The following is a 26606-nucleotide window of genomic DNA, read 5'->3' as shown; positions in this document are numbered from 1 at the left end:
ACACTTTGTCTCTGGGAATTAATGAAATAACATGCAATTTAAGAGGACTAGTGGTATGTAAGAATTATATGGATGTATATATATTTGCCCCTTTTCAAGTGCTGAAGGAATGGAGAGTGACAAAAATGTGCTTCTTTGCAAAGTAAGACTGCCCTACTTGTGCTTCATTTCTGCACTTTCTGCAAAAGTTGACCCTTGACTCGAACATTGTATCCACGGTATTCATGTCTGCAGAAGGCTGTGGCTTTCAAAGAAACAGTCTTATACTGTCCATTGCAGCTGACTCATATCACTTCTACTTCTGCTTTCCCCACTTCTGGAAGCACATGGCACATGAAACAGTCTATGAGCTCTAAAGAATGAAGGCTCTGTTGATTTAGTTCTCCTTTCTGCAGTTCACTCTGAATTGTAAACCAACCACTTCTTCACTCAGATTCCAAAATGGATGTAACACAATTTTCAGGATCTCCTCTCAGAAAAGTTTGTTTCTTCAGTTACTCTTCCCATGGCTTATTTCAGGTAAAATTGGAATGGGAATCATGCAGCCTCCAAATAATGTTGGACTCCAAGTCCCAATATTCTTAGTCAGCCTAATCAATGGTCAGAAAAGTTAAAAATTGCAGTCCAGTGGACTCTGGAGGGCTGGATTATTTACATCTCTAACCTAAAACGATAGAACTTCTCTGCCTTTATCTACAGGGTTATTAACCTGAAGGATAATTGTTGCACTCCATCACCCCCATTTTCTGTTTAACCTCTTTCTCAGTCAGTATTTTACAATCACTGAGCAGCCTCTACCATTTTTAGGCTGTTTTGAGGATTACTAACCTTTAGAAACAGTCTCAGGTTCACACCACAAAATATTCAATCAGCATTTATTATTTACCACAACAGAAATAAAAGTCACACATTGCACATGGTAAATGCACTGCAGTGGGTACAATTCACAGATAATGTCTTTTTGTTCTCCTCATACGTTTTGCTGCTGGGATCTCCTACAACCCACATTTACTTTCTCATGCTCCAGTTACATTTCTTTTGTTAGTATACTTTTAAGAGTTGCTGCAGCTTGTCTTCTTTTGTTCCACTAGGCAAGAAGCAGAGGATTTTTTAAATTGACTTCTGGTTTTCCTTCCTTGAAGCCCCATGTACATAAAGGATAAAATCTAGTAGGCAGATCTGTTGTTCAAGTACTCAATCTTTGTTTGGCTCCCCTTTAGGGTCGCACAACTGGGATGGTTCTATAATTCAACAGAACCATTTAAAATGTCATGCTTTTGTAGAAACCCTCCATTTTACAACTTTAACCTGACTCAAGAAAGGCTGGAGGAACCTGAGCAACAGAAAAACAAAGAAGCAGTTGATACATTACAAATGAAGGACACAGTTTTCTTCTTGTCAGAGCGCCAACTATGATTCTTACTTTTTTTTCCTGCATAAAAATGGAACATGGTTTGAACAAAAGGAAACAAATAAATAACAGCTACAAACCCATCATTCTCCCAAACCAGTGAACATAATTATAAGCCACTCTGAATGTGCAAAGGGTGATTGCTGCAAGAAGTGAGCTGAAGAAATGTTTTCTCCATCATGGATGAAGACAGTCTTTGCAGTTTGGCAGCTGGGGAAGCCAGAAGAATGGAAGTTGGCCCAGCTTTCTTCCTCATTTAATTTCTTCCCCTTCTGTTTGCCAGCTATGCCTATAAGAAGAAGAAGAGGGGGCTTCCATGGGCAACTGGATTTCATCTTTCTGGTAACAACACAAAGAAGATGGCCTTCAGGAAATGGCCAAAGCTGCAAATGGCAGCCACTAGCCAATGGGAACGGAGGTTGGGATCAGTATTCACCACACATTTTGTAATGTCAGTCTGCAGAGGAAAAAAGACACAATTAGAAATATACTATTCTTGCCAATGTATCTTCCTTGTAATATTCAGTACCAACATCTGAGATCTAATAGGGCTCATCAGGGATTCCTGGCAGCCAACTTGAGAAAGATTTCTAAGAGACCTGAATACTTTCTTAGCATTCCCCATATAATCACCACTTTTGAATGAGATCCACATTCTGCCTGTCTGACAATCATAATTATCTAAGGCCGATAGTAGGAAGCCCAAATTGCTGCCTGAATGTTCTTAACTAGACTGAGCATTCCTAGCAAAGAGGACCCACAAAACCACAGGATGGTAACGTATCATACTTTTGGGATGAAAGGCATATCCTGCAACATTCAGGGGCACGTCAACATTGGCACAAGCTTTATCAGGTAAGTTCTTTTGCAACAACAGCAAGGGCAGCCTACTGCAATCCTCCATATGTTTTTGGGACTGCAAGTCCCATTATTCTTTACCACTGACTAGGACCAATGGAAGCTATAGTCAAAATGATTTTTATTTTATTTTTTATTTTCAAAATTTAATAAATATACTTCAACATAAAATCATCTGCATGATTTCTGAATCACAATTCCCTGCATTTTACATCCATTGAAAGGTTCATATGAGAGGGAGAGGGAGAGGGAGAGAGAGAAAACTATCAACTCACCATTCTGAAACACCCTGTACCCTCCAGATGTTCGCACTGAGGTGCATCATCCGTGACCACTGGTGATGCTGCCTGGGACTGATGGAAGTTATAGGCAAAACAAAAAAAGCCTGGATATTCATAAGTGCCTGCTCCTGATTTAGAGGACTGCATCTCCGTATTCATAATAGACAGAATGTCCATGCTCCTTCAGATATTAGACTCTAAGTCCCAGGCAGCAGCATCAATGGTCAGAGATGGTCCAACTCAATACCAAACAGGTTTTCACCTCCTGCTACAAAATGTACTAAAACTATATCAGGGAAGTAGCCTGAGAGTAGTATCTTCCTACAAGATATTTCTGTCTACTCCTCAGTAGCCTAGGTCTGTGCTGCTAGCCTAAACAGTTATGCCCCCAGTACTCTCACAGAGACCTCAGAAGCTCTGAGCAAACCTTTAAGCCAGGAGGACTACACTCACAGAAAGGGTGGTAGAAGGTCAAGAGCAAACTAGGTGAATGTGATTGTCTGGAAACCTGATGGCAAATATAGTCCCAGGGTTGCCATAGGTCACATGCAAAGCTGTTAGATAGACATGCAGAGCCAATAATCAGGATCATTGTGGGGTGGGGAATAGAAGAAGAGTTGATTGGCAAAGGTCCATAACAGAGAACTTTGCTCAGAGTTTACTTGTATTATGACTGCTCATAGTTCATAAGATAATTGTGTTTTTATTTAGGTCAAAAATATGTCCATAATGTGTACTTCCACACTGTTCAGAGGCTATAACTTGTGAAGGATGGAAAACGTCTGGCTTCCAACTCTTTTTTGACTGCAACTCCCACCATCCCTACCTGGCACAGCTAACAGATATCAAAGAAATGTTGGCCTAGCAACTTCAAGGCAGGCCATGTATTCTCCACATCTGATAGATAGTGGTACTGCTTACCCAGCCTCCTCTCCTCTTCATCCAGGTTACCAAGGTCTTGCGTACAAACTCTCCCAAGCAATCCACAATGGTATGGACCATAGCTGGCTGAGCATGTCTCACACAATCCACAGCAAGGCCAGCTGCCACAGCATAGAGAGACACAATCTTACCCCATGTTATGCCTGCAGGAACAGAAATAAGGTTTCAGCACATGTTTTGTATTAAACTGATAGGAGAAAGTCTTGATATATGAAACTGTATCCTGTATCATTTGGTAATCTTTCAGGACATGTATTTTTGCCCTTATAATTCTAACTTTCACGAGTAATGGCATTATCTCTTTCCCCATCTCATCCCAAACAAAGGCAGATAATCACTGGGCAAATGTAGTACCCATCTATGCCCAAATGTGTTGTTTTTATACAAGCAGCCTGGCCCAAATCTACAAATGATATAAATGTTACTTTCTGGTACACAATTTCCTAACCTGCAGTCGGTGCCCAAATAATGACTGGCACAGAAGACTGATTAGCAATTGTCAACCAGCCTTAAAGGGGACGCTCGTAAAGGCGAAAGTAGACAAGATACCATGTAAACAATTAACAATTGTGAGAATGGTTTTTAAAATGGAACATAGAAGCATACCTCACTCTCAGCTAGGACCCTGGCATAGGGCCAAGGAGGCCTCTGTGGTCCAATCCAAAAGCTTCCTCACACATACTATGTGCATTGGTTGAAAAATCAACTCTAATATAAATTTTTCCACCACAATGCAAATAACAGACATCCACAGCTCCAAATCCAGTTTAGGGCTGCAACAAAAGACCTAGGGCAAAATCCTTCTTATGCAACAGCTCCAATTTTGGATCATTACTACCAACACCAAGTAGAAATGCCTGGTCCTGCAATTTACTTTCGAAAAGCCATTGATGCAATTGTTCATTCCATGAATGGTATTATGGTACATTAAATTTGGCCCTCACCATCTCATACCACATCACACACGAAAGTATTGAAGTTCATTCTGTCCAATTCTATGAGGAATTTAGACTCTTCTGTCACAGAGCTCTTCTGCTTCACCAGCCTACAAATCCCAGGATTCCACAGGATGCAGCCATAGGAGTTAAAGTGCTATCCAAATGCCATAATTGTGTAGCGTGAAATGGATCCAGGACATGGGAATTCACAAATAAGCAGATAGATTGCTTTTTAATTCACATTCCCTTAGTTCATCCATCTCAAATGAAAACAACACTATTTCTAATTACAATCTGGCAAAAACAAGCTGTTCTTTTTACAAAGATACTCAAGAACACCATCAACTCTTTATTCTTATATATACGTGACATTTTTAAAACAACAAAGTCAGCGCCAAGACACTGAGAAAAACCAGCAGGGTGCGGTGGGAGATCTGTCTCTACATTTTATTCAATGGACCTGAAGTTAAAAACAAATCTCTATTTCAAAGCTGATACACAATTGTGTGGGGGGGGGGGCATCTCTTAGATGGGCATATTTTTGTTTGAGCAGCCAGATGGAAGCCAGCTGTGGACCAGAGGTATGTAAATACTGACTGGGCACCAAAGAGAGAAGCAACCAGGATCAGCCAACCAGCCACAGGCCCCCTGCATCAGGCCTCCTACCAGCTGGAAAACTTCCAAGAAGACATATGGTGCAATACGTCTGGTCAGTCTCTGAACTCACAAACCACACATCCTTTAGTTAGATAAATAAATCTACCCGCTCTTGATTATCAAAATGCACAGGATTCCATCCAGACCACAAAACAAACCTCTAATGAGCCATATTACAAGAAGGGATGGGGGGAGATGGAACCAAGATAATACAAGCACAACCCAGCCACCCAGGGCCCAAATGAAAACTCTCTGAAATTCTGCATGCTATGTCAAGTTTAAGACACAGTGTTACCCTAAACAAAAGCCTATTATTCTTGAGATTCCTAAGAAGACTTTACTGTACTTTGCTTAGCTTGTGCACAAATCTGGCAGTGATGCACATCTTTCAATACTATTTTTTTCCTGCCTTTGTAGCAGAAAATAGCAGAATCAAACTGCAGAGCTTGAAACATCCAGTATTTTTACTTGGCAGAGTTTTTCCTGGGCATGTTGTCAGTAAAAAGAAGAAATAGCAATAGCAAGTACATTTCTATACTGCTTATCAGTGCACTCAAGCACTCCCTAAGGGGTTTACAAAGTGTAAGCTAATTGCCCCCAACAAGCTGGGCACTCATTTTAGCAACCTCAGAAGGATGTCAGGCTGAGTCGACCTTGAGCCCCTGGCTGGGACTGAACTGACAACCTTGTGGTTTGTGAGTAAGTGGCTGAAGTACAGGCATTTAACCACTGTGCCATCAAGGAGCTACAAAGGATGTTTAGGACACTGTTTCATTTGTTCTTGCCCCAAGACAGAGAATCTTCATTATCTTTCTTGTCCCAGGATACATGAAGAAGCCATTCTTGAAAAGTGTCAACTTTTAAAGCACTGTATTCTAGGCTAGAATGCAAAAACCCCATGATAAGGTCACCTTATGGTCACCATAAATCAGAAAGGATTTGAAGGTACACAACAACAACAATACACTAGGCTATTTAAGCAAAATGCTTTTAATATTTGATCAACTGTATTGAGAACGCTTTCTTGTCCATTAACTGTTGTTGTTGTTGTTGTTGCTGTTACTGTTGTGTACCTTCAAGTCATTTCTGAGCTACGGTAATCCTATCATGGGATTTCTGGGGCTGAGAGGCTGTGACTTGCCCAAAGTCACCCAGTCAGTTTCCATGGGCAAGCCGAGAATCGAACCCTGCACTCCAGAGTCCAAGTCCTATGGTCAAACCACTGCACCATGTTGGCACTTACCCAATAATTACATACATCTAAAGGACGCAGTCCTTCACAGTCTGGCAGTCAATGGGATGGACAGGGTTAACAGTTTCCATCACCCCAACCAGTACGGGTATAAATTGTGGTTTTTGAAGTTCAGCCTGTCTGGAGAGGACAGGGTTATGGAAAGGTTGGACAATAGTAACTTCCCTTCCACAGAGAAAAAATATTGCTCCAGACATTGCCAAATGGGAACTAGGAATCTCTTTTTAAAAGATATTTTCCACTTGTTCTTTTGCATGGTGAAAGCTTTCCTTTTCAGCAGTGGTTCAGCTTGTTTAAGTCTATCCAGCCTAAACAAACACCTTACCCAAAGTTTATAGATTCCAAAGCCAGCAGCTCAAACAAACTTAACTTAGAAGTTTTTGAGCAAGCCCAATATTCAAAACATGCAATACAAACACAGGAAGAGAACAGCCACCACCCCTAACTTCATAGTCAAATCATAACCTTGGTTTTTGAATCACAATTCCATGCATTTAATATTAATTGAAAGACACAAAAGAGAGACAGAAAATGGTCCGCTTAGCATTCTGAAGCACCCTTCTTCTTATAAAGTCAGGTTAGCTGAATACATGTTAAGAAGGGCATGTAGCCCTTTGCCCATCCTCTGTAGACTAGGATTCCCATTCTCCCTGACCACTGGCTTTGCTATATAGGGGAAAAGGCAACAAGCTGGGGAAGGCAGATTTAAAGGCTAATATGGCCATGTACAGAACATTTTTCTCAGGATTTATGGTGATACTATATTGGTTCTATACTTTGGAGCTAAGAAACAGCAACTTTAGGAACTAGTATGCTAAGATCTTGTAGCACCTTTGAGACTAACTGAAAGAAAGAAGTTGGTAGCATGAGCTTTTGTAGACCTGAGTTGTCTGTAGACTTTTGTGTTACAAGATCTCTTTGCATACTGATTTTCCAGACTAACATGGCTATATCTTTGAATTCTGCTATTTAAAACTAATCAGTGGTGGGAAACAGTAGTTGCTACTGAATGCAGGTAATACATACAGGAGATGGCTAGGTGCTAGCCCCACCAGAGGATTATAAGGTTTTAAATATGAAGCAGACACATGCATATTATGTAATTCTCACACTTTTAATGTCTGCACGTTCCCAGGTGAAATAAGGGGCAGGGCTCCTGTCCCTTTAATACTTATGTCAAAGAGCAAATTCCAGCAGGTGTTGCTTGTCATGCAACCAGGTAACAAACAAAATCTGCTGAAATTCCCTCTGCTACAATCATTACAGGGACAGGAGTCCCTTATTTCACCTGATATCCCTACAATACACACAAGCAAACAACAATCAGGAGGAGGAAACCTTGTTTGCCTCTGTGTACTTGGTCACATCTATTTTATCACTCACAAACACACACATGCACACACAAAGAGTGCCAAGAATTAAAATGCATGCACAAGCACTTCATATCTAACATGCCACGCATGGGTTTTGCAGCCAGCTTCAAAATGGCATACAAATATCTCTCATCCAAAGCCATCCTCCATTACTTTAGCACTATGCTCCTCTGCAAGTTTAAGTCTACAATCTTGTCCATATGTACCCAGAAGTAAGCTGCAATGAATAAAGTGGGATTTACGTGCATAGGGCTGTAATGTAAGTTGACAATACTGTTTTTAGAGGAAGAAGTGGGTTTGTGTGCATGGCTGAGGATTCATGTTGTATTTTTTTAAAAATCTGCAGGCTATATTTCACAGGAAGTAACTGGCAAACCACCTCTGAGTATTCCTTTCTTAAGAAAATCCTATGAAATGACAGGCGACTTGAAGACACACACACTCATACATATACATTCCCAGTGCAGAAGTTTTAGCATTCAAGTCAGATTGAAAAAACACTCCCAGCAGCTGCTTTTTGTCCTCTGTCACTGAATCTGACCTTGATTTTTTTTAGAGGGTGGAATGTCTGGCTCAGGAACAGCTGCCCTTTATTTTGCCAGTTTTAACATTAAGCCTCCTAACTGTTCCTTGGATCTTGTTAATAAAGACATAACATCTCCTCAGAAGAGCTGCATTCCTTCTCTCTTGCTGGGGTGACTACATAAAAAAGAGGACAGGACTTGTGCACCTTTACAAAGTAATATAAAAGATGGACTTTCAGTAGACTGTGTCTGCATGTTATACTTGGAAAGTGTAGGACAAAGAGCCTTGTCCTCTTTAGCATCTTTCCACCCTAAAGCTAGGCGTGTGTTAATGCCACATGGATCATTTGATTCATAATAAGTGAGATGGCAAGTACTAATCATTTCTAAGGCATGGTAAATTTGGTACTAGAGGATGGAAAATAAACCTGAGTCACAGTGTTAGTTTACAATGACTCTTGCATATTTCTTCTCTGAAAATTTCCAAGCAGATGGGAAGAGAAGCTAGAACATTTCTGACCCTAAACCAGTTAGTCGATTAGTAGGAGGTAGATTCAACCTTACTAATTAATATGATGGAATTTATTCCTGGTTCCTTGTTACACACAGAAGGGCATGACCAGTCTAACTAATGAACTGAATTTTAGTTTTTCTGTGGGTTTTTTGGGCTACGTGGCCATGTTCTAGAAGAGTTTCTTCCTGACGTTTCACCAGCATCTGTGGCTGGCATCTTCAGAGAATGCTTGCCTGGAAAGGAGTTGGGTATATATATACTGTGTGACCTGGGAAGGCAGGAGTGATTTGCATGTGTCTTGTTCTGTTGCTAATGGCTTAGTATACTGAACTTAGTATACACCTACCCTTAAGGTTTAAGATATCTGTATCTCATGCTTTCTTCTGAGACTCACTGTTGGCTTTGAGATACAACAGCATTCTTTCTGCTCCAGAGTACCATCTGATTATTAAATACATAATGTATTAAACACATGATTTATGTTTAATGCTTGAATATATGATACTTCCAGGTTATGCTCAGGAACAAAGGGCTTTATATTCCCAAAGATAAGCAATCAGCCATTGCACACAATCCCCAAACAATCCATATTATAGGATATCACACCATTATACATAGTATTCTGCTCCATTTTTGTGAAGTGCTTCCGTAGTAAGGATTCAGAATCAAGAAAAATGTAAAGAGCTACATACATGCAGTAAATGAAAATCACTGAATTGCACTCTTTGTATTTCTAATCCCACACTTATGCACAATAGAAAGCATGCAGTGTTTGCTCTGACCATCTTTAAAGGGTTAGCTATGTATAAGATCCATGCCTCATACTCCACCAAAGCTCAGAAACCTATCTTTTTAAAACTATGACTCACACATCCCTCAGCCTGGATAATAGCCATGCTGGCTAATAGATTCTGGGAATTACAGTCCAAAAGTAAATTTCCCAAGCTCTACTCACCACTTCAAATGTTACCCATCCCAACCTACTTTGCACTACAAATTCCAGGAATCTGCATGTACAGGACATGTCAATAGCCCCATATAAAGAGAAGTGATGACAATCCCACACTTCGTTTTTCATGCCAGATGCTTAAAAGACAAATGTTCCTTCCTCTCCTACTGCAGCTGCATCACCTGCAGCAGAAGTGTAAGTATTTTATGTTCAACAACTAAAAAAAGTCCTGGGAATGGTAATCAAAATATTGTTAAAAGACAGGTGCACCTTGACATGTTTCTACATTTTAAGGTGCAGAGGCATATGTGTTTATTCAAAAACTAAGCACACTTGTCTATTTTGGGAGCCATGTGCAAAAACACTGAACCATTCATACATCTTTTCTCCCATCTTGTTTTTTCCAGTAGCATACATTATGCCATGTGGTTGTGATTCCTTCAAAAGCAGGCTTATGTCTAATAGAAAATGGGACTGCAGATCAGTCCTAACCCACAGAAATGCAGACACCAGTTCTAGAAAATCCAAGCTGCCTGTTGCGGGTCAGGAAATGGAAGAGACACCTGCAAGGACGTAGGAGCAGCTGTAATCATAGGCTGAGCATTTTTCTTTAGGAAATATCAGATGTTTTGCTTCTTTGACAATAATTTCTGATTTTTTTTATTTCCTGAAGGCACTCTCAATGCCATTATCATTGCAATCTTAACCAACTGTACTCTGATATTAGCTCCAGTGTGTTCAATTGAAATTAATTCCAGAAGGAGGTATATCTCCATCATTGTTGAGAAGAAACATAGCTTCTCCATTCAGCCACTCAAAAGAATTACCTGCCCAGGCCAGGCACATTTTACACACACCTCTTCCATATACAGTCAAACTCCGAGTGGCAAAAAGCAGGTGAAAAAGCAAAATTACTCTTTCTCTAATAAAATAAATATGTGCTGAAGATGATTAGTTTCTTTGTTTTTTAAAAAATCATATACTGAACTTCCATTTCTTTAATTAGTGGACTGAAAAACCCAGAATCCAAGAGGGTGGTAGAAGTTTCATTTTCTCTACCTTGTAACTTAGAATTTTGCTTAAGAAATCAGAGGGCTTTCTTTTAAGATTTAAATACATCTCTAGCTCCTTATGGGGAAAGTACACACTAATGGCAAATCAACATACCCATTAAATCAGATACCAGAACATTATCCCTTGCTCCTGCAGGCCCTACTAGCAAACACTGTACTATTATAGTCCCAGAATATACTTTGAGAACTATAAAACACAGAATCCATAAACTAGCTAGAGTATTCTGAAGTGGAAACCCATGAAGTAACTGCTCCAAACTCTGACAAAGTGGCACCTCTTGATCTGCTGACCCCAGAAAAGGAGAATCATAGAGGTGGAAGAGACTGCAAGGGCCATCCAGTCCAACCCCATTCTGCCATGTAGGAACTCTCAATCAAAGCATCCCCAACAGATGGCCATCCAGCCTCTGTTTAAAGACCTCCAAGGCAGGAGACTCCACTACACTCCGAGGAAGGAGTGTGTTCCTGTCGAACAGCCCTTACTGTCAGGAAGTTCTTCCTAATGTTGAGGTGGAATCTCTTTTCCTGTAGCTTGCATCCATTGCTCTGGGTCCTGTTCTCTGGAGCAGCAGAAAACAAGCTAGCTCCCTCCTCAATATGACATCCCTTCAAGTATTTAAACAGGGCTATCATATCACCTCTTAACCTTCTCCTCTTCAGGCTAAACATCCCCAGCTTCCTAAGTCGTTCATCATAAGGCATGGTTTCCAGACCCTTCACCATTTTAATCACCCTCCTTTGGACAAGCTCCAGTTTCTCAACATCCTTTTTAAATTGTGATGCCACTGGACACAATATTCCAGGTGGGGCCTGACCAGAGCAGAATAGAGTGGCACTATGACTTCCCTTGATCTAGACACTGTACTTCTATTGATGCAGCCTAAAATTGCATTGGCCTTGTTAGCTACCACAACACACTGTTGACTCATGTTCAACTTGTGGTCTGCTTGGACTCCCAGTTCCCTTTCATACGTAGTTTCATTCAGCCAGGTGTCCCCCAGCCTATATCTATGCATTTCATTTTTCCACCCTAAGTGCAGTACCTTACATTTCTCCATGTTGAAATTCATTTTTGTTAGCGTTGACCCAGCTTTCTAATCTATTAAGGTCATTCTGAATTTTGATCCTGTCATCTGGGGTATTAGCTACTCCTCCTAGTTTGGTGTCATCTGCAAATGTGATAAGTATGCCCCCAATTCTTTCATCCAAGTCATTGATAAAGATGTTGAATAGCACTGGGCCCAGGACAGAGCCTTGTAGGACCCCACTGGTCACTTCTCTCCAGGATGAAAAGGAGCCATTTCTGAGCACCTTTTGGGTTTGGCCAGTTAACCAATTACAAATCGATGTAACAGTTACTTTGTCTAGCCCACATTTCACTAGCTTGTTTGCAAGAATATCATGGGGAAATAACCTACCCACCCACACAATTAGGCAAAATTGGGCCAACAAGACTCTTGTGCAGCTGAGCTTCTTTAGGAGTTATCAATTAGAAGTGTCATGATCTATCTATCTATCTATCTATCTATCTATCTATCTATCTATCCATCCATCCACCTATCCTTTCATGGGAGAGCTCAACTGCAATAGATAATAGGTATCCAGAGAGAAGGCAGAGAAAAATCTACTGTAACTGAGCCGCCCCCCCCCCCCCGGAAAACAGGTAGGTAGGTAGGTAGGTAGGCAGATAGACAGACAGACAGACAGAAGACATAAATTGCCTTAATAGATAGTGATCCTGCCCCTCCCCATGAACAGAAAAGCTCCATTACATCTATCATATGAGTGCTTATTGGAGAATAAACTACACTGAACACATCAAGCAGAATTCCAAGTACACATTGTACTTGTTAAGAGTGTTGATGTGGGGTGTGGTTTTTTGGCATCTTAATAGATTTTCTTTTCTGTTTTTAGTTGGGATGTAGTAGTTGTTACTATTTTAATGCATTGTTTTGTGGAAACATACCTGTAATTAGAGATGTACCTGAAATAACAACCTGCCTGCCAGTGTTGAGCCCCCACAACTTAAAAGTAGTTCCAGGGTCCCCACCTTGATCACAAGCTAATTCCAGTTCTCAGACCTTTTGCCACTGCCCTCCAGAGCAGGAAAACTGGGGAGATGCTTAACTTGGAACCCAGGAGTGCCTTCAGTCCCAGGAGCCAAAGAGAGAAAGGAAAATTAAAAACAAAACAAAATAAATCCTCTGTACCAAGAGGTGAGGAACCTTTGACGCATCCAAAATCGTGGACTTTAACTCCTAGAAGACCCAGTCAACATGGTCAATGATAATGATGTTGGCTGCTGTCCAAAACATCTGGAGAACCAAAGGTTTCCCTTTAGTATTGTAGAATACAGTCATAAATTGCCAGAGTATGTAGCAACCCAGATTTTGAAATCAAAGGGATTTCCCAAATGAGATAAGATAAACAGAGAAAGACTGAAGAATCTCCTCATCTGGTGGAGTGTAACAAAAGAAAAAAAACATACATGGATTTGTGTTAAATCATTACAGCAACATTCACTGCCAAACTGCTTACAGTCAGGATCTTTTGCCAAGTGGGCCCCGCCTTCCAGGCTAGCCTAAAACATGCCTCTGCTTACACACCTTGCTTTGTCTCATTTCTACTTCCCCCACCCATACTGCAGATTGGGTAGTACTGCACCTGAAGAAAAGATCTGAGTTGCCACTGCCAAGAAAGCATCCGTCACCACCGTTTCTGAGTGCAGCGAAATGTTTAGCTGTCGTGCAACATTCCGGTAAAGGTTGGGCCTAATGTATTCCAGCTCATCACCTATCAAAACAAAACAAAACAAACACAAGGGATATTTAATGGTTTGGGTCCTACCTTTCAGCCAGTGTTCCAAGTAGGCACACAACAAAAAACAAATTTCTAAGAACACAGTAATCTTTAAAACAGTATGATAACACAGCATTATACAACCTTGATAAAGCTAAAACACACCAATTAGTGTCATAATTATGAGTCTGATGGATTTTTAAAATATTCTTAAGCTAGTGCTTAAACTTCAGTAGAGGCAGAAACACTTACTTGGCATGAGGAACACTGAAAAGATGGTGTGCCTCTACTGGAAAATCCCTGTCTCTGAGGATATGAAAATTTGTCAGTTCAATGTTAATTATGTTTTTCAAGGTTAAACTAAAAGCTAATGTATATACTTGTATATAAGTCAACTGAAGTCAAGGGCAGATTTTGGGGCCAAAATGATTGCTTTTGTTATGGCCCTTGGATAAGTCAAGGGCAAAACTTAGGGGCATGTAACAAAAGGATGTAAAGGACTCAAAAGAACATACAAAATTCTGGCAAGCGTAACTGTTTGTGCACTCCTGAAAGGCTGGATGGATGAGGATGGAACTATGGTAAATGTTGGCAGTGCAATGTTTCGGGGAGGCAACCAAGCATTGGCGGGGCTAAGAAAATTTATACATATCAAAAAGGATGCAAATACAGGATTTAAGGTATAGTATTAACTCTTATCAAAAAAGGAACCATCCCCTTCTCTCAGTAGAGTAATGAAAGGCAAGAGCTTACTCTGTCCCAGGAAGAGCTAAAAGAAGCACCAACTCTCTCTCGGTGCTCCGTTGAGGGGAAGCACCAAAGCTGCCACCACAATTTTCCTTCCGAGGCATTCAGAAATGGCCCCTGTGGTGGAGAGAGTAGAGGGGGTTGGTGCTTATTTTCAGTTCCTGGATGAACTAAGCTTTTGTCTTTTGCTACTCTATTCAAAGAAAGGGATGGTTTCTTTTTTGACAAGAGTTAAGGTGTGGTATTTACCGTATGTTGACCCATGGATAAGCTGACCCACATTTTTGGGGTCAATTTTTTGACTAAAATTTCTGTACATGAGTATATACAGTATGTGAAATGGGTCTCACATAACCAAAAGCTCTTCTCTTTTTTATTTGGAAATAAACACACATGGACTGACCTCCTGGATTGGGCCAACAATACCCTGAAGGGAGAGTTAAATCATCCTCCCGAGCCACTTGTGGGTTTTTTTTAAAAAGTAAATTCTTCATTCACAGCACGGCTAAAACACTAACACTAATACGAGTTTTGTTTTAGTCCTTGTATTGACATGAGGAAGGGATTTACTCCCTCCTCCACCACAACAAGAGAAAGATTAGCCTTTCCCAAGATCCTCTTTGGCCTAATCCAAACTGTGCCCCTGCCTGCTTCTTCCTTTTTAATATGCATATTTTTAACTGTTTTCTAAATATATGCATTTTTACATACATTCCAATTACCTGACTTCCATTTCTGAAGTTTTTCCAAATATGTGCATTTTTAATTTTGCAAATTTACTTGCATGAAATCTAAAAGAGAAAAAAATCTGATATTCATTGGTTCCTGCCAATAAGAGGATACATGCACTTATATGCACATTTTTACCAGTAGACTCAAAGACTGTGTATTGAATAAATTAATTTTAAAAATCTCACTTTCCATCTCTGCCCATCTCCTATGACCACCGGTCTGATTTCTGATGGCAAAACCTAGAACAGGAACTTTGAAGAGGTTGACATGAAGACTCATTATGGTGGCAAGATGGACAATTCCTTCTTTCAAATTACCTGGGCATGTATATTCATATACGTGTTCCATTCAAAGAGCTTTGTAAACCGCTCTGTAATTATTAACAGTTTGCATAGAAATAAATTGGAAGCCCCAAAATGTTGCCCAGCTCAAAGACACTGGACAAAATAGATTATAGATTACAGTTGGCCCTTTGTATCCATGGGGATAGTTTCCAGATTCCTATTGTTGCTAATTGCTCTCATAAGTCCCACTCTGGTAACTTTTTCTAGACTGCAGCGGAGGACAAAAGTTGTTTAAAATAATCAACCATCAAACCTTCTCCTCACACATGGTCTCAGGGCTTTCAAAATGTTCTCACAACAATGCTTTTCTCTGGCCTTGGAGAAGATTAGGAAAAATATGATGGGCTGGTGCTTTCCATCTCTGGAAAGGTGTAGAAAATGGCTGTTTCAACACATTTCACTTTTGTAGGATACACCCTTCATCAATTCCCTCTTGAGCTGCTGTCAAAACAGAAAAAGTATATCATGCCTGTAGCCATGGAACATTAATCAGGCAGTTATGTACAGGATATGTTAAGATCTGGAGTACTCCTTTTTATGCTGCTTCCTCACAGATCTGCAACTTCATCACTCCCCACCATGTGCCGTGTTTCTCTCAATCCTGTGAGCTCCCTGAACAAGTGTATGTCAGAGGTGGGAAACTGTAGGAGAAGTTAATTTTTGTCATCACAGTGGGCAGCACCACAGCATTTTTTTGCCCAAAACATCTACCACTGAATTGCACTTCCTTGAATTTTATCCAGATTTCAGCCTGTTTGTGAGGTGGGGAGATGTAAGGGATAAACCACCCCAGAAAGCCAATCTTGGATGGTTTCACCCCAACTTTTTTGGTATAGAGGTACAGACATGAATCATGCAGCTCTTCAGATACTCTTAGATTGCAACTCCCAGCATTCATCCTTACACTGGCTAGGGCTGTTGGTTCTGCAGTCAACATATCACTCTCATCCACCCACCTCCGTGTAAGGGAAGGCTATCACATAGCAAGAACTATGCCCAACATTAGTCTTCCTACTTAAATTGGGGAGGAGGGGGAATCAGTGTGAACAGATGCTGGAAAGTGGCCAGAGGTTTAGATTATTCAAAGAAAAGTCTCCAGAGACATGAGGTTCACAGAAGTCTCCAGTAGCTTTGCAAGGGTCATGGGAAGGGCTCTAGTTTAACTGCAGAACACATGCTTGCCTGCAAAAGATGTCAGCCTCAATCTCAAGAACGTCTGGTGTGAGACCAAAGAGAGACACTTGAGTCAGTACAACACAGCCATCTCCAAGGTGGTGCACTCCAAGGTGGTGCACTTTAGAAGTTGCCCATTGAGGGCAACTTCTAAAGTTCCCCACCCAGCGTATTTGTCACTTTGGAGATGGGGTGGGGTGGTAATGTGATACATATGCCCCATCTCAGATTCGCCCCTTTTCACTCGCTGCCCCTCACTCCTGGAACCTTCTTGCCCCGCGAGCAAGAGCCATCACTTCTTTAACCAGCTTCAAAACAGAGTTGAAGACCATCCTGTTCAGAGAAGCGTTCCCAGGCATTGCATAATTGTCGCTTGCTATTTGATGTTCTTTTGATGCCTGTTTTATCGAACCATTTCTTGTATTGCTATGTACTTTATATGTATTAGCCTACTAGCCTCACCACCTTTCCCTTCTCCTTTTATGTCATGTCTTTTTAGACTGTAAGCCTGAGGGCAGGGAACCGTCTCTAATTAAAAAGATTGTATGTACAGCACTGTGTAAATTTACAGCGCTTTATAAATAAAGGTTAATAATAATAATAATAATAATAATAACAACAATATTAATATGTACTTTTTCTTATACTTGACCATGCATCTTTTAAATTGCTTTGCTTGCTACTTGGATTGCCTTCTTTTTTGATCATTTGATTGTTCTTATATTTTGTGTATATTTTTCTTAACACCATATATGCCATTATAGATGATGGATAGACTCAATCAGGGAGGTCATGGGCCTGAATTTGCAGGACCTAAGCAGAGCAGTGGAGGACAGGGAGTTTGGAGATGTCTCATCCAGAGACATGAGTCGGGGCTGACTCAAGGACAGTTAACAACAATAACAATTCACAACATGTACACCATTGTAGCCTCCCTTGTGGATGAATGGCAGTTGATACATTTAATGGATACATAGATACATACACACACCCATGGGCCTACCTACCTACCCACACACAGAGAGAGGAAAGGTTACCATCTTGCCCTAGTGTACAATTACTAATCCCATCCAATCTCATTAAATCTTCAAGATTAATTTAAAAATCTGCATTCATTAATTTCATCCAGTCTCTTTCAAAACAATGTTGATTTGCTATATGCAACCTTCATGCAATCTGAACTAAGCCAACTTCATTTAAATGAGTGAAGCTCCAGAATTGTGTTTTCAGTTTCATTTTTTTTTTAAAGAAATCTGCAAGGAAAACATTTGACCCTCTGAAGGGCTGAATTGTTCCATGTGATCTGATTTAAAAAAAAAACAGAAAGGAAATGTGTATACATGCAAAGGCCTGATAAGAGGGAATATTACCCATTTGCGAGGGAGGAGGCTTTACGCACAGGGAATGTAGAATTTCTTCTGAGAAAAAACAGAGAAGGGAGGAAGCCAAGGATAACTGCTTCCAAGCAGAAACACACATTTTTAAAAGGATCCAATCCACTCCAGCCTGGTTCTTTGGGTATGGGGCAGGGGGGGGTGTCACTTTGTTCAGCTCTCCAAATACTATATCTCAGTTTTACATCTAGCCAAACTGAATGAAGAGAGATCCAAGACAGACAAAAGGAACAGTAATTTATAGCTGTTGTTGTATGCCTTCAAGATGACCCCGAATTATAGTAACTCTATCCCAAGCTTTTCTTGGCAAGATTTACATAGAAGAGGTTTGCCACTGCCTTCCTCTTAGGCAAAGAGAGTGTGACATGTCCAAGGTCATCCAGTGGCTTTCCATGGCTGAGCAAAAATTCAAACCCCAGTCTCCTGCAGTGGCATCACTAGGGAGGTACAGCAGGTGAGAACTGCCCCAGGTGACACCCTAAAAGGGGGGGTGACACCACTGCTCCACAAACATCTGTATTTTGGCAGAATCAAGCTGTGGCATTCATCTGTTTCCCTTTAAAAGGATTTAAGAGATGGTGGGGGTGGGGTGAAGTTCAGTGGGAGGAGAAAGAAGAGCCCTTCCCCAAAATTTTAAAATTTGAAATTTAACTTATTTTTTAAAAATTAAATTTTAAATTTTAAAATTCATTTTTAGATTTTCTTTTTAAAAATCACATTTTAACCAGATCTTTATTTTTTATATGTAAATATATTTAGGTTGTGTGTATGATATTATAATTTGAAGGTATAATTTTAATTTTGCTAGTTGTTTATGTCATAAATATTACCATTACATTCAGTGGTATATGGGAATTACGATGTACGAGTAACATCAGTGTAAAAAAGCATTGCAAAGGATTCTGTATGGTGTGAAATGGGAGGAGGGTGCCTCCATGAGTTACTGCAGTGGCTGACACCAACCCTAGGGATGCCACTGGTCTCCTGGAGTCTTAGTCCAACACTCAGATCACTACATTACACAGGTACTCAGATTATAATTAGCCCATAACATTTGCTGCTGCAACATGTGATGAAAACGACCATATTTATGAAGGTCAAGGCTATATAAATGTCTAGTGCTCAAGCTGAATATCTAACAGGTACTGCCAGGATCAGAGACAATATAGTTTGCTCACAACCATAAAAAGAGAAGTTGCTACTGGGCTTTTCAAGCCACATCTAGCTGGCCACTTTGGGAAAAACAATATGCTGAACTTGATTGTCTTTAGTAGGTCTACTTTAGAAGGGCTTTTCTTACTTATAAGATGCTGGATATATAGTGGGCCCTTAGTATCCATTTGGGGTTTGGTTCCAGAACCCCTGTGGATACCAAAATCAGAGAATGCTCAATTTCCATTAAATGCAATGACATAGAAATGGTGCCCTTTACACAAAATGGCAAAATCAAGGTTTACATTACAGATTTCATACATTTATATTTAATATTTTCAAACTGTGAATGGTTGAATCCATGGATAAGGAATCCATGAATATAGAGGACTGACTGTATCAGGATGTTCATCTCAAAATGGTCTGAGCACTTCTGCACTGGAATGCCTCCACATAATTACTCTTCTGCCAACTAATAATGAAGACATTCAAAAATGTTCATTTGATACCAATCCTGCTGAAGTAATTTTGGTGGAGTTAAGTGCTTGGGGATCATACATGACTCCAGGCACTTAAGGTGTTTCCCAGCCACTCTCACTGAGCTTGAACAGGTCCGACTTGTTGGGCCAGTTGACAGGGGTTACTAGACATTGGGCCTTCAACTTTCTGTCACAGGTTGGGGAACAGGAGAAATATTTAAAAATATCCCCAAACAAACCAAAACCAGGTGTGCAAGAGGAAAAAAACCTCTCAGCATTCCCAGTTCAGCAATTCCTTTATTTCAGAAGGTGGCTGTGGAAGTTAATATCCCCTTCCTTCCCCCACATCAACCAATCCCTGCCTCACCCAACCTACCATAAAGCTGCCCAAGGTCCCCCCCCCCCCATGGCCATACTTAATTGAGAGTGTGGGGAGGGATTATAGAAGTGTCTGGCTATGTCCTCATAGCCAGGAATGATGCAATTAAATCAGCCACTGAGACCTTTGGAAGATTCTGGTGGACCTCAGCAGACAGTGTTATCATTTCATGTCTGGCTATGGAGACATTCAGATGATTCAGCTCTCCTCCAGGCACAAATGGGATCGATGGGGCTTCAGCAGCACTCTATTAGGTCTGGAGGGGTAATAAATGTCTCTATGTTGTGTAATTCTGCTTATGTTCATGCAGAACTACTATGCTATGCTGAGCCATGCAAGAGTATAGCCATTCACTGTTAGGTGATCAGATTATACACAGCAATCCATGTTGGTGATGGTGTTGTGTGCCTTCAAATTGTTTCCAATTTGTGATGACCCTCGGAAGTCTGTATTACAGGGTTTGCTTGGTAAGATTTCTTTGGAGGGGTGTGTGTGTTGTTGCCTTCCTTGAATTCTGAGAGAATGTGGCCTGGAATGTGACACCTTGCTCATGGTGACTCAGTGAGTTTCCGTGGCTGAGTATGGTTTTCAACCCTGGTCTCTCAAAGTCCTAGTCCAACACTCAAACGACTACACTAGAAATCCATACTGAGACAAAAAAAAAATGGTTTCTGTAATCAGATAAAGTTATGATTACAGACAAAAGGAAAAAATGTGGCAGGAGGATAGCAAGAGATTCTGTATTTCTAAATGTTTCTGTGGTGGTTTTAATATTAAGCAACATTTCTTAGATATGGAAAGTACCATGGAATGCTATCAGGCAAACCCTCATCATAAAGTAACATGAGGATAGTTGTCAAGGAGACACCTCCAAGATTAAAACCAACACTTGCTAGCCCTTTGAAACAATTACCATCCACTATAATAGAAAAATGAAGCCTTGTTCCTCGTCAGAAAATGAGGGGAAAAGAAAAACAAAAAAAGTTAGGAGGAATAATAGGGGGGGAACAAAGAATGGAGGAAAAAATGGAGGGGAAAACAGCAGCCCTGTGGGACAAAAGCAGTGGGGAGGTAATAAAAATAAATAAGGAAGATTTCAAATCTCAAGAAGTAGAAGCTGAAACTAAAAGAAAATTTCATTACGATGAGTGTATCTCAGAGGCTTGATCCTGAGAGCCCTCAGGGAATTGGAGGGACTTTGGATCTACTGAATCCAAAGCCACCTGTATGTTGTCCTGGCAATAAAGGCCTGTTGGAGGTGGTTTATGCCAGGTACCACTGGCAGAGGCCTGTTACAGACAGCCAAAATAAAGCTGCTTCGAGTCACTTTGGAGGTATGGTATTTCAATGATATATGTGTCCTAAGCGTCCAAAGGCCGCACCAAAGCCACGCTCCAGTCCTAAGGACTGGAGTGCAGCTTTGGTGAAGCTTCCAGACTCTTAGGACTCATGCATCATTGAAATACCATACCTCCAAAGTGACTCGAAGCAGCTTTATTTTGGCTGTCTGTAACAGGCCATTGTAACACCTAGGAGCAGCTCTCCATCAACAGAACTGCACTATTGGGATGGTCAGAGAACCCAAGCCCTTAGTCAGCAGAGTTGAGTCAAAGCTCAGAAAAGTTATTTGTTTGAAATAAGACTCCCAGAATACCTAAGGCATCATGATCAATGGAGGATTCTGGGAGCTGCGATTTTAAGAAGATAACATTTTCAAGATCTGGTAGGAGATGGCCTCTGCCACATACTAACACATATACACTCCATGATCCCAGGGTATGATTATTCTGTCTTGGACAGCTTTTCACTTACCTAACCTTAGAAGTATGTTCGACACCTCTGCTAACTTGCCCCCGGGAACAGGTACACTGTGTTCAGGCTTGTTCCAGCCAATTCCAGCCCGAATCAGCCTGGAGTGGATGTAGTCTCTGCAGAGCACCTTGGCCTGAGACACAAGCTCCTTGTCAGTGGGAGTCCGGTCGAATACTTCCATCACCTCCGCAGCAAAGACAGAAGAGCGGCGCAGTACATCCATCTTCATCACCTGGTTCCCAACATGCAGGGTGGAGTTGTCATGAGGAATTTCTTGGTGCAGATGCCTTGAGAGGAATCTACTGCTGGAGAGTGATTTACTGTGATCTCAGTGACTTCCCAGCCACAGATGCTGTTTTCAGCTATCAAGTTGATAAAGAACACCAAGAAATGTATGAATTAAAAATGTGTGTGTGGAGGGGGGGTTGAAATCTAATCTTCATTACTTTTCAGCAGCAGTTGATGCCAACTTTAGCAGGACATTTTCTTTTTATGGTAGAAGGTGGTTTATAGGAAAAATCCTAGCCATGTTTATTCAAAGTATCCCTGGAGCTTTCTTTGACATAAGCGTACCTAGAATTACAGCTTTTTTGTCTCTTGCAAATGAACAGAAAAAGAACTGAATACCCCAGAACCCAAATCATACTTTGCTGGTTTCAGAACCTCCTGCAAGAAGAATCAGAGATGTCAACAGAAGTTTTACAATTCTACATTCTCTTCCCCCTGGGCTTTGAAGTATAAGCAAGACTGAGATTAAATTTTCACAGGACCACACAATTAGAATCTGGAAATAACATTCAGAGCCAAGCACTCTGATCATGTTTTCTGCAAGGCAAGCACAAGAGAAACCCCAAATCCAAGCAGCAATAATGACAGTAAGAAATGCATAAATCAAATCAAATCAAATCACACTGCCTGTTCAGCCAAAACGTGGCTGTCTGGGAGACATAGATCACGACTATGCTTGTACAGCTTCTTCACAAAATTTACTTTATTGACATACTTTCTGCACAAGAGAGACACAGTCATACCAGACTTCAGTTTGAAGCACTGGGGACATGGGGAAGATCCTAAAGCTTTTTTACTTGGTCCAAAAGAGACTGTGGTTGCATTCGCACTGCAGAAATAAGCCAGTTTGATTCCACTTTACCTGCCATGGCTCAAGGCTATAGAATTCTGGGAGTGGTAGTTTGTTGTGGCACCAGAGCTCAGTGAGTTCTTGATCTTCTTCAAAAGTCCTAAGTCATTATTGCTTGTGTTGTTTCTCGTTATGAAATCACAATCCAGAATCTCTATTGACTGCCAGCATGGAGGTGTAATTCATTTAGCATACCTTAAGCATCCCCAACAAAACCCATAGGATCTGAGAGATGCTCGTTTAAAATCCGGAGAAGAGCTCCGTTCCACTCTGGGCCCACAACAAACGTCAACTCCCAGAATTCCATAGCCTTGAGCCAGGGCAGTTAAAGCGGTACCAAACCGGGTTATTTCTCCAGTGTGGGTGCAACCAAAACAGCCCAGATAGATCCCTGCCTGAAACCCTGGGCAGTCAGTTAAGAAAGGACTGGTGAAGAGAGACCACTGAGAGGTTATAAAGGCTTCATTTCCACTACAGTTTGATGCGAAGCGTGATGTGGGCTATATGACCCTCGTTCACATTTGAACGCGCTTCCGATCCTCATTTGATCAATTAGAGGATGAAAGATCTGAGGCAAACACAAATAGTCCGGGGTTTCCTGACACTGGTTTGGGAGAGGTTTTTTTTTTTAAAGAAAGCTCGATTCCCAAGCATGCCCAATAAGCGGAAACGCCAGATCACAATTATGTTTGGTTGATTTTGCCATAGAATTGATTGCAAAATCAATCTATTGCTAAAGCAAGTAGTTGGTTTAGCAATAGATCAGTTTTGCGATCAATTCTATAACAAAAAAAATAAAATAAAATCTCTCGCCTTCCTCCTCCTCCTGGGTACCCCATTCCTGGAGAAAGTCACAGCCCTTTGCCCGGTGCTGGCGGGGCTTCCTTCCCCCTGCCTTCCAGCTGCACTACCACTGCTTTTCCCGGGGCTGATGGGGCTTGCAGCCTTGGTGCAGGGACGTAGCTAGGATTTTAGGAAGGGGGGGGGGGTCCAGACTAAGTGCCACCATTATAATGGGGCTTGAGTGTGGCGGCGAAGCAGCACACACCATTCATTTTTCTAATGGAAGGGGGGTCCGGACCCCAAGAACCCCCCCCCCTGGCTACGTCCCTGCTTGGTGTCCCACCGCTGCCACTTCTCCGGGGCCAATGTGCCTTCTGGCAGTGCTGCTGTATTGCCGGCCAGCATGGGGCAGACAGTGGTGCAGCAGTGCGGGAAGCCCCCTCAGCCCCGGGAAAAGTGGCCGAGCCCCAGAGAAGCAGTGGCGGCACAGCACCAACGCCACAAGTCCTGTCAGCCCTGGGAAAAGCGGCAGTGGCCTGGCAGGAAGGAAGGAAGGAAAAGAAGGGAGGGGGAGGGGAGGAAGAGAGAGGGTCCTGCGGGAAGGGGTTTGGGGGGGGAGAAGGACAGCCGCCTTCCCTGGCTCCTCCAGTGGGAACGGCAAGCGTTCCCAGCTAAAAAAGCATTTCCAAACAAGGTCCCTTTTCACAGTGTGAACGAGGGACCTTTTGAAATCGCTTTACTTAGCGGAGCGGAGCCAGGTTCAAACGCAGATTATACCCCAAGTGGGAATGGGCCCAAACTGAGGCTTCTGTAGGACAAAGAAGAAGATGTCACTTGCAGGGAGCTAGATCATAGGTTACAAGGCAGATTGTAACATGTTTGTAAAATTCTATTTTTTCCCTCCCATTCAATCTGATCCTGAGAAAATGTTGTTCAGTCCCTAAGAGGGCAAGCGGTGTCACTGGGGGCATCCAAAACACTCCGCATACATGAGTGCCTATAATGCAGGGTGACCAGACATCCTCCTTTTCCTAGACATGCCCTACATTTCAGCCTCCTGGAATTCCAAAAAGTCCTCCATTTTGAACACAGCTAAGAAGCAGGAATTTACATTGATATGAGTGGTTTCAAACATGTCCTACATTTCAACTTTCTGTCCAGGAGGAATTTCAAAATGTCCTCCATACTGAGCATGACTGAGAAGCATGAATGTATATTTATGTGAGTGTTCTTAGGTTTTATGATGTAATGTCCTACATTTTTTTGAACAGCCTACATTTTGCGGCGCCTTGACCTTCTTTGTGATAGTGATATCTGGCCACCCTTCTAAAACAAGAGATGCAAATGCCCCTGGGTGATCGCACAACCCTTTGAACCCAACAAGAGCTGTATCCACACTGCAGAAATAATCCGATTTGACACCGCTTTAACTGCCATGGCTCCATGTGATGGAATTCTAAGATCTGTAGTTTGTTTTGAGTAACAGAGTGGAGCCCAGAATTCCATTGTATGGAGCCATGGCAACTAAAGCGGTGCCAAACTGGATTATTTCTGCAGTGCAGATGCAGCCAATATAAATGTCCCCCTTGGGACATGAAGGTGGTATTAAAAGGAGCTCACAGGGATGGCCTGTCTGTCTGACCTGGTCTCTTCTAAACTGGCTAAAAAGGAAAACGAAACTCAAACTGTACTCTAGTCACAGGGTCATTGGATATCCCAACCTCAAGGGAGGACAAGGCTCCACAAAATGTAGGACCTTCAAGAAAAACGGAGAGCATGTTCCACTCAAAGCTAAAAACACTCATAGAAATATAAATCCATGCTTCTTAGCCATGCTCCAAATGGAGGACCTTTTGGAATACCTCCTGGAGAGAAGGCTGAAGTGTAGGGCAAGTCCTGGAAAAGGAGGACCTGTGGTCACTCTGAGCTAAAAACACTCATCATATCAGTGTACATTCCTGCTTCTTAGTCATGCTCAAAACAGAGGACATTGTGGAATTCCTCCTGGAGAGAAGGCTGAAAGGTGGGATGTGTCCTGGAAAAGGAGGACGCCTGGTCACCTGGGCCTGAGTTAAAAACACTCCTAAAACTGTAAAATTCCTACTTCTTAGGACAAGGGACTGCAAAATGTAGGACAATCGATGGGGGCATGTAGTACGTTACAGAACACATTGACAGAAACACTCCTTTAAATGCTTCTTAGCCCTGCTCCAAATGTTTCAGGAGGCTGAAATGGAGGCTCGTGTCCGGGAAAACGAGGACGCCTGGTCCCCCTGAGCTACAAACCCTCTTATAAGTATAAATGCATTCTTCTTAGCCCTGCTCCAAATGGAGGACGTTGTGGGATTCCTCCTGGAGAGAAGGCTGGAATGGAGGACGGTGTCCGGGAAAAGGAGGACGCCTGGTCCCCCTGAGCTACAAATACTCAGAATAAATGTAAATCCATGCTTCTTGACTATGCTCCAAATAGAGGACATGGGGATTCTTCCTGGGCAGAGGGTTGGAATGGAGGGCGGTGTCCGGGAAAAGGAGGAGCAGCTGTACCCTCTTTACCTTCCGGAGGCTAGTTGGAGGCGGCTTCCCAGGCGCGATGCTCCTCTGCTGCTGCTGCTGCTGTCTCTGGCTCCTGGAGCCTGGCCTCCTGCTCCTGCTCCTGCTCCTCCTTTCTCTGGGGCTCAGCCTCTGCAGGGAAGAGCTTGGAAGGCAGGAGGACTCACTCCTCTCGCAGCCTTGTAAGGCAGCAGGAGGACTTCCCCGCCCCTTGCCCTCCTCCCTCTTAAGGAGAAAAGGCAGGCCTATTCTAGGACTAACAGCTTCCATTTTTACTCTCTCTCTCTCTCTCTCTCCTGTTTGCCTGATGAAGAAGCCAGTGGGACTTCAAAACCCTGCAGCCTGGAATTGT

The 26606-nt window shown here is 42.0% G+C and overlaps 1 protein-coding gene across 3 annotated transcripts; it reads right to left on the bottom strand.

Annotated features, from left to right (window-relative positions):
• Positions 1-861: 861 nt before the first annotated feature.
• BOK (BCL2 family apoptosis regulator BOK) lies at positions 862-26348 on the bottom strand. Of its 3 annotated transcripts, none has more exons than XM_089509327.1 (5): positions 26258-26348; positions 21784-22145; positions 13437-13565; positions 3472-3635; positions 862-1868 (listed from the first exon to the last, which is right to left on the bottom strand). In XM_089509327.1, the coding sequence occupies exons 2-5, from the start codon at positions 22010-22012 to the stop codon at positions 1743-1745; spliced, it is 648 nt and encodes a 215-aa protein (XP_089365453.1). In that variant the 5' UTR covers positions 22013-22145; positions 26258-26348; the 3' UTR covers positions 862-1742. The 3 variants fall into 3 exon arrangements, with proteins under 3 accessions (XP_089365453.1, XP_089365454.1, XP_089365452.1); XM_089509328.1 differs by having other exon boundaries at positions 21784-22449; positions 26258-26345; XM_089509326.1 differs by lacking the exon at positions 26258-26348 and having other exon boundaries at positions 21784-23640.
• Positions 26349-26606: the final 258 nt, after the last annotated feature.

This window comes from Sceloporus occidentalis, unplaced genomic scaffold, assembly GCF_023333645.1.
Source record: "Sceloporus occidentalis isolate IW3139 unplaced genomic scaffold, rSceOcc1.0.p SCAF_2, whole genome shotgun sequence".
In the NCBI taxonomy this organism is placed as follows: domain Eukaryota; kingdom Metazoa; phylum Chordata; class Lepidosauria; order Squamata; family Phrynosomatidae; genus Sceloporus; species Sceloporus occidentalis.
This window is presented reverse-complemented; position numbering and strand designations above follow the sequence as displayed.

Bases quoted from the DNA above. Each gene is read 5' to 3' on its own strand.
- BOK (XM_089509327.1), bottom strand. From the start codon at position 22,012: ATGAAGATGGATGTACTGCGCCGCTCTTCTGTCTTTGCTGCGGAGGTG. The intron at 13,566-21,783 runs GTAAGTGAAAAG...TTGTTTTGATAG, and splicing joins GAACATACTTCTAAGGTTAG to GTGATGAGCTGGAATACATT. The intron at 1,869-3,471 runs GTAAGCAGTACC...TTTCCTCTGCAG, and splicing joins TGAAGAGGAGAGGAGGCTGG to ACTGACATTACAAAATGTGT.